The sequence below is a fragment of the Osmerus eperlanus genome, chromosome 10 (assembly GCF_963692335.1).
Source record: "Osmerus eperlanus chromosome 10, fOsmEpe2.1, whole genome shotgun sequence".
NCBI lineage: Eukaryota > Metazoa > Chordata > Actinopteri > Osmeriformes > Osmeridae > Osmerus > Osmerus eperlanus.
The window spans coordinates 17,648,132-17,657,077 of record NC_085027.1 but is presented as its reverse complement, the minus strand read 5'-3'; the positions used below and the strand labels follow the sequence as shown (position 1 = coordinate 17,657,077).

The following is an 8,946-nucleotide window of genomic DNA, read 5'->3' as shown; positions in this document are numbered from 1 at the left end:
ATGGCATAGTGGTACAGTGAGAGTGAAAAAAAATACATGCAAGGATACGGTTTCTATGTATGCTCACACTCTACTGGATGATTTGTAACTTCAATTGTATCTGAGTTCAATGTTACTTGTCCTGTATACCATTTGGGCGGGTGACATAAATTCCTGATGTTGTTGACTATGCTATTCCTAAACCTTTAGCATACTACAGAAGATGTAGTATATGGTTGATTAAATGTTTAAATAATTATGGGAAGGTATTTGGAAAAATACATGTAACCACACTGTGGTATCTATGCTAACAGCCTGTTGCATGATTTGCCTGTTGCAGATGGACCTGTAAGTATAAGGGCATCACCATTTTGGGTTCCTCGTGCAGCTAACAATGGCACCATGTGGGGATGTGGTAAGAGTGCTTATTATTTCCTGCCAGCCGACTGGTCAGGAACGTGTTACCTTGGGTTTATTGTAGGAGTCCTCAGACCTGTAGATGGGTTGCCCCTGCACCCCTTTCCCAAACATTGGTGGCACCGCCACAAGAGAAGTATTATTAATGCAGATGCTAAGAAGCTGGGATCTGTGAAAGAAATTGGGATTTCCTGTGTGCTTACATTATTAACTAATCAATAGAACTAGTCATTGGATACTAGTTAGTACGTTCTCATGTAAGCTTGCTATTAAGAGTATATTGTGTCTGTGTCAGGGTTAATAGATGTTTGGGGTCAGGAGAAGGTACTGGCTAAACGTTCCTTGTCATGACTACAAGGAGAGCTCCAACTATGAACTCTCTAGTCTGAGAGTTGTCATGTGTTGGGAGCAGTGAATCTCTTTCTCTGAGACTGTTGAAACGTCATTACTGCCTGACTGTCACAATCTATGTTTACATTCTTGTGCCCTATAAAAGATGGCTTTCAGAGCTGAGAGAGACATGATTGAGACCTAATCCTGGTGTTGTGTTGTCATTTATTGTCAGAGGTCTGGTTTCCTCTCCCAATCTGCAGATTGATAATACTTATTAAAATCCAGAACTCAACTGAACTTAGTCACTCCGTTTATGAAGAGACGGACAAAACACTTTCTTCATCACTATCTAGATGACATAGTTATATATAGTAACACCTGGATGGAACATGTGCGGCATCTACAGGAAGTCATACTACGTCTACAAAACGTATGTCTGACCGTCAACCCGAATAAGTGCGCAGTGGCTGGGAGGGAGACGGAGTACGTGGGTTTTGTTATTGGTCATGGGATCATTCGGCATCAAGTGAAGATTTTCAGGCACTGGAAGAATGCCCTGTACCACAGAAACGTAAGGAACTTCCAACAATGTCCCTTAACAGACATGGTGGGGGCGCGCTCTCCAAACCAGCTTCAGTGGTCTGTTGAGGCTATGAAAGCCTTTCGACACCTACAGAAGGCTCTGGCAAACAATGCTGTTCTTTATAACCCTGACAATGGTGGCACACAGGGGCTGTGTATTTATAAATGTATAATATTTTGTGGAAAAATGTGCTAAGCAAATAAAGAAAATATGCAAGTAGAGGCACAGAAAAACATAGGCTGTTCTTGCCATCTGGTGTTTGAGTAAGGACACTGCAACCTTAACACAACCTATACTTTGTGTAACTCACATAGAATATGCTGTCACTAAAGGGTTAACTAGCCAAGTGTCAAATTACATGATGCCAGTACCGCTAGCGCGGTTCTTATGTTCATTTTATTAGGAATTCTCAGTTGTAGCAAGAAGAGTAGAGTGACTTTCCATTTGCCCAAGGAGAATTTATTTTCTTTTCCTATTTTTTTCTAATCAAATAGCTCTATTTTATTTTTGAGTATTTTCTAATGTAAGATAAAACACTTATGTGAATAGTGTGTTGCTCAGTGATTGTGTAATAAACCTGACAACTGTTCTGTTACAAAAAAGTAAAGTCTCCTTTTACGTCTTGTCAATTTTTGCTCAGAGCCTAGGTAATAGATATATAGCTATCGTTCTAATTCAGGTTAGAGGTGCTACAGATACATCATACTTTATGTAACATCCACATGCTTAGTTCTGCAGCCTCAACAGAAGTTTGAGACATGGTCTTTATTCCTAACTGTCTATTAAGATGTTGTCAAGTAATTAACAGCCATAAACAAAAAGCAGGACATACTGGTAGAGAACATAAATATTTTATATGGCATGCATATTTATTACATTACAACCAACAAGCGGTGCATTAACTGTATAAATTCACAAAAAAGATCCATCATACAAAGGGCTCTGTTTTAATCAGGGGTGTGTGTGTGTTGGTGTGACAAAGCTTATTATTGTTTTTTATAATTTAGAAGTTCAGTGGCTTGTTTAAATTCTTTCAGATTCCTAATCTTGACTAACCAATTTCCTAATCTGAGTCAATTTGAATATCACAGTCATTGTTTAAGATGTTTCTTCACTGAAGTTATATGCTAAGGGTTTGCTTAACCCTAGCCCCACCCAGCAGTTTGGACCAGAGAAAGAAGAAATTATATCACAGACAGATGGATAGATCGACCAGCCGACCTGGTTGCAGTTTTTCAGCGGACCTGGATTAATGCATCTGTCAGCACATGGTTAAATTACCACTTGACATTATAACCAATTATAACTCAAATGCACTTAAAACACAAGTCTTTTGCTATGTATTTGAGCCAGGTGAGTCTCATGCACCATGATGGGCCTCACTGGCTGCTCTTGTCCAGGTACTCCAGGTTGGGGGCATCGAGCCTCTGTTCCTGGTCCCGGTTCTTAGTGAACTCTTTTAGCATGTCCATCACCTCTCCGTCGTACACCTCAGGTGTGGGGTGGGCCTCTGTGAAGATATGAATTAAAACTCAAAAACACATTTAGAGAGACTTATTATTATTATAGAGATATTCAACAAGATTGTTACGGTCTCTCTCTCTTTGGGGAGATGGGGCTGTTTGTCTCTCTCTCTCTCTTCCTATCTGATGCCTCAGGTGTGGTGCATTTCAGGCTGATGACGTGGGCGTGTCCGTCAAGGCTCCTCGTTGGCCAATCAGGAGAGCTCCACACCCTATATAAGTGTCGGTTTGTGTTGTGTGGGGGGAGGTTGTTAAGAGCTTTTGGCTGAGCAAGTAGTACGAGCTTGTGTTATTGAGAAAACCGTAAAGGCTTTGTTGTTGTTGATTGTTTATTTGTATTTGTAGACCAGAGGGGTATTCGTCGTAGCTCGCTAAGCGGTTAAGCGAGCTAATTTTCAGGCTAAGATAAAAAACGCCCCTCTTTTTGGTTCGTGGAAGCAACTTTCGATAAATCACCATAGTAACATATCAATTAGCACTAACCTGCTCCAGAGCAGGCTAACGTAAGTGTAGCTGGATAAGCTTGCCACACCCCCGGAAAATAACATGGCAGCTCCATTTTTGAGAGACCCAGTTGACCAAGGAGCTATATTTTAGTTCAATTAGCTTTCCATACCAATAGAGTTCTTCGCGATTGCCAAGATCCTTTATTTCACACGGATGAGTTCTTGTTTGAGCGATATCGATTCATCCGACAAGGACTCATTTATTTGCAAGACCTTCTCGGGCTGTACATTGCAAATATCACACGCTGCAGCAAGCTTTATGCTTTATTATGAGCTTATGCTGCTGTATGTGAATATGTAACGCTATGTTTTACGAAATGTCTTGTCTTATCTGTTGTGCCTGTGCTTTTTATATGTTTCACTGTGGGAAACGTCATATCGGAAATTGCACGTGCACGTCCTACTTCTAAAGGCAGGAAAGGTCGATCACCAAAACCGTGATTTTCTAACGGTATGATGGCGGAAAAGACGAAAGAGAGAGCGGTGATAGGCTATTCTCGCCATCCGAGCAAACTATTATAATGAGTCTCTACGAAGACAATAAGCATATTATCATGGCTAAGTCAAACACTGCCACCTCTGCCAGAGCAAGACAAGCAGATTGGCAAAAAAATTGCCGATAAGCTAAATGCGAAAGTTTTGGGGAAATGTATAGGCTCATCTTAAAGATCCTGTAAAGTAAATTCCATGTTTTGCTTCTAAGTACATTATATACGTGTGAAATTAGTTCCTGAAAGCATGTGCAAAGCGCTAAAACTTTGTCACACTGAAATGTGGAGTTAAACCGAACATTTTCTCTTCCGTTTTCAGATCAGGTTTTAATGGGCGGAGCCAAAAAATGCCCTATCTACGTCATTTTGCCCTATCTACGTCATATCACTGAATGGCTCCTCCTGCTGTACTGTTATTGTAGCCTACATCAGCTAGCTAGCTAGCTTCAGGATGTTTCCCACCACCCGCAACTGCATCTTCCCTGGATGCAAGAACTCCAGCTGCGCTGCAACGCCATTTAAGTTCCCTATTGATAATGAAAGGAAAAATAGGTGGATAGCTTTTGTGAAGAGCCACGCTCATGGAAAGCTTCGGATAAACTCCAACAGCCGCCTCTGCACTGACCATTTCACGGCGGACAGTTTTAACATGGACCAGAGACAGACGGGGTTCACCAACACACGGCTTCCCTTGCAGCACGGAGCCGTACCGAACATCGCCCCTCCGGCCGTTCATCCTCCGGTCGCACCTGGACCATCCACCGCCGCCAGCAGTTCATCACTCAGTTCTGTGTGCTTGTTATAATTATACTAGATAACTTTTCCAGAGGTATCTCTGCTATGAGTTAATGCAAACCGCTAAATTGATATTAGGCTACTCTGGTTCATTCTACTCAGAAATACCATCATTCTACTCAGAATGATGGTATTTTGGTGAAATGGTAGCTAATGTGTTAGAAGTAGCCTATGGAGAGCTCACTGTCTGCTGTCTCTGGTGTCCATTTTTACTGTTACAGCTCAAGGGAACATTTCATTTATATGCATCTGTATGTTTCACTCATTGAACAAATACATTCTAATTCTATACGGTTTTGTTCGGCTTGACATAGCGTCCATTATCTGGGTCGCAGGCACTAGGCAGCGAGGGGCGGCGCTTCAGCTCCTTCAGGCGACACGCCGCCCCAGTCTCAAGCAGAGAAGACTGCTGATTTTATCACGATTTCAAAGCCTAATTTAGCATACTTGTCGGTGTTATTTTTTCATTCGAATTTGGATGGGTAGTTAATAACACATTATTCTGTGGTGTGGCGAACTTAAAACTCGTTTCCAGGTCCACTTTACAGGATCTTTAAGTGCCTCATTACCCCAATCAATCAGATCACATTTCTTTAAATGTGCCAGTTGGCAGTAGGCTTAATGGAAATTAATAATCGAATGAGATCTTGCTAGCGAAAATAATGATCTCAACTCTTTCAGAATAAGTAGGCTAGATAAAAACAAGGCCAAAGAGTATCTAATTGATACGAATTCATAGACAATTATGAGGATATATGTAGGCTACTGCGCTTATATCATGTACTATATATGTGTATATGAATGTAGGCCTATGTGTAAATCCCTCTTTGATTTCATTGACTGGGACATGGCCAGGGAATATGATGAATTGAGTCATCAGCTGGTTAGCGCCAAGTACACTTTTCTTACAGCAACGCATGCTGCGGCTTTGCCAATGTTTTCTGCATCGCCTATACTGTATAAAAATGTAGCCTATAGCCTACCTGACGCAAAAAACCTCAAGGCTATGCAGTCTGAAGCACAGTTAAAGTTTCAAGTAGCTTTACTGTCAATTTCTTCACATGTCAAGACATAAAAAGGAATCGATATGACGTTTCCCACTCTCCCACAGTGAAACATATAAAAAGCACAGGCACAACAGATAAGACAAGACATTTCGTAAAACATAGCGTTACATATTCACATACAGCAGCATAAGCTCATAATAAAGCATAAAGCTTGCTGCGGCGTGTGATATTTGCAATGTACGGCCCGAGAAGGTCTTGCAAATAAATTAGTCCTTGTCGGCTGAATCGATATCGCTCAAACAAGAACTCATCCGTGTGAAATAAAGGATCTTGGCAATCGCGAAGAACTCTATTGGTATGGAAAGCTAATCAAACTAAAATATAGCTCCTTGGTCAACTGGGTCTGCCATTTTCCGGGGGTGTGGCAAGCTTATCCAGCTACACTTACGTTAGCCTGCTCTGGAGCAGGTTAGTGCTAATTGATACGTTACTATGGTGATTTATCGAAAGTTGCTTCCACGAACCAAAAAGAGGGGCGTTTTTGATCTTAGCCTGAAAATTAGCACGCTAAACCGCTTAGCGAGCTACGACTTGCTAAGCGGACTTGGACTTGCTGTCATAGCAACAGGTCCGTAAGCTTAAACCTGCTCGAGGCTTAACAAGCAGAGGTGATACAGGAAGTCTGTCACAGACATGTCTTGTCCGTTTTTACTACAGGAACCTGTTGCAGAAGGTGCAAGAATAATTAGCAGAATTTAACATGAAACCGAATTAATTGCTCATTGCGTGATAGATAGGGTCCTTAAGCACAGCGCGATATGCTAGCCTATACTTTTTGAGTGGATAGCCTATCGTTTTTTTTGTGAGGGTGTCATTTACATAATAAATGTGTTGAAACCACATCATATGACATTAAAGATGATAAATGAAAATATGAAAGTATGAAAATAAAAAAAACATAGGCCTAGATTACTGTAATAAGCGATAAAACGCATCACTCCTCTACATTTAATTTGGTCTGCTACTTTTTGCCAGCCCTCTTTCTTGGATTTTGCAGACTTTGAGGTGTTCCCTGGCGTTCTGATAAAATCTTCAAATTCGGAGTAACCTTCGAGCAAGCTGTTGCTCTGTTGGCTCTGTTGCGGAAAAAACAGGGTGCTCATTTTGGCCACGGTGAGCAGCCATAGACTTATTTGAGCAGCCAATAGCAGCGTTGCTGATCAAGGTTTCTACTATCAATACATACCCCCTTTTAGACCAACGTATAACTCAATCCAGCTATACTAATCATAAACAACAAGTGTGTTCGAAGAACCAAATTAGCCAGATCACGATAAGCAAGATGATGTCATCTTGGATGTGTCATTTGATCTCGGATGTTATAAGCGACGTACGGAGAACGGGCCCCAGCTGTGTTTGTAACCCTGGTCCCACCTAGACGTCTGTGGAATAGGGCTAGGTAAGACACCCTGGGGTTTACATACACCCGTAGGTAACTAATTGTTAAATACACCAGGTTAGAAGCTAGCGGCTGTCACCCTTTGTATTGTAGCAGTGAGGTAAGTTGTAGAATAGGTTGTGTCAGGCAGGAGTAGAGGGGTAGGGAAGCTCAGGGTCTTTTTGTATCATTTCTTTGATTTGACAGACCGCTGGCACGGCCCTACTCCTAACCCTTTGCCTGTTGTCCTCCCTCCCCATTGTTATATGTATGTGCAGTATATGTATGTGCATCTGTGTGCTTATTAAAACCCATGTACAGCATTGTGGTTGTGGCAATCTATTATTGGCACTACCCTCCTGTTCCCTTCACCACTGTGTGGCCATGGGCAGTTGCGTACTCCTCCTCCCCCGAGCCATTGGAGGGGGCGTAACAAAGATGCAATTCACATGTCTAATGCTTAAACATACGTTAGCTCACCTTAATAATAAAATAATAAACACAAGGTCTGAAACAAGAGACAATTCTCCTCACCTGTAGCCCAGTAGTAGATGTCCCAGTCGTTGCTGGGCTCATTAATCAGTCTGTCATATTGTTGCAGCTGAGTCTCACTCATGGTGTTCAAGTACCGCTTGGAAAAAAGACTACAGAAAGGATGGTGGGGTAGAAGAGATTTAGCATTTATTTGGAGTTGATACAGGTAAACTATCATCAGACTCTTAAGAAATACGCAACTGATATGAAGTAACTAATCGCTTAAAGAAAATGTGTTTATAGTCTCTCTAACCTGAGCAGTATGCAGTTCTCCAGCATTCCCCTCTTGCGACTCTCATACAACAGCCGTCTCCTCTTGATGTCAACAGTCTCTCCGGCCTTCTCTGTCCAGGGGGGCAGAGGGATCTCAATTAGGTCACCTTTCGAATCCTCAGGTGCCTCTCCACGGTATGCCCGTGCTGACATTAGGCCTGTCACTCCAGATCGCCATGACGTCTGGCACACCCCACTGACCAACTGGCCCAGGAGAAAGAAGCACAGCTATGTCATAATGTGGAGTCAGGTGGCTGAGTTGGGCTAGTAATCTGAAGGTTGCCAGTTCGATTCCCGGCCGTGTAAAATGACGTTGTGTCCTTGGGCAAGGCACTTCACCCTACTTGCCCCGGGGAGAATGTCCTTGTACTTACTGTAAGTCGCTCTGGATAAGAGCGTCTGCTAAATGACTAAATGTAATGTAAATGTAAATAATAGCAACAATAAACCACAACGTTATACACACTAAAGGATGGTCCTTCTGATGCTACCCTCATGTTTTCCATGGTATTGTATGTGCTTGAAATCCTATAACACATTTTGAATACTGTAACATGAAACTGAAAATAGGCACAGATGAAACATTGTAATTATTGACAGATGAAACATTTTTACTTGCTTAAATCCGCTAGCTAGATAGTTGTTCCTTAAAGTCCTTCGGAGCTAGCTGCTGGTAGGCTAACGTAAATGCTAAGCAAACTGGAAATGCACCGCATGAAGTTAGCTATGTGTAGGTCAACGTCACTTAACAAGATCAAAATAGTGTTTAAAATACGATTCACACTCACTCTTTTCGCAGCAACTGCAGACAACATTGTATATTTTCTTTCCACCCGCTTGACCGTTTATTGTCCAGAAACGAATGCCCTATGATTAGATGCCAGATGTACAATTACACAATTGTTTACTGTGCAGTCACATAACATGGTAACACAGGAACGTGATGATGGATACACGTAGACGCCATACTGATGAGGTCAAGAGTCAGTGAGGTACTGTAGCTAGTACAGTAATTGATTAACAATATTTTTTTCTTCTGTTCAGTGAAACTGTTAATATATGTATTT

At 41.8% G+C, this 8,946-nt stretch overlaps 1 protein-coding gene across 1 annotated transcript; it reads right to left on the bottom strand.

The window, feature by feature from the left end:
* Positions 1–2,148: 2,148 nt before the first annotated feature.
* Positions 2,149–8,828, bottom strand: sdhaf2 (succinate dehydrogenase complex assembly factor 2). The gene is made up of 4 exons (XM_062471922.1): positions 8,668–8,828; positions 7,860–8,083; positions 7,607–7,716; positions 2,149–2,822 (listed from the first exon to the last, which is right to left on the bottom strand). Exons 1-4 carry the CDS (start codon positions 8,692–8,694, stop codon positions 2,692–2,694), a joined length of 492 nt encoding a protein of 163 aa, XP_062327906.1. The 5' UTR covers positions 8,695–8,828; the 3' UTR covers positions 2,149–2,691.
* Positions 8,829–8,946: the final 118 nt, after the last annotated feature.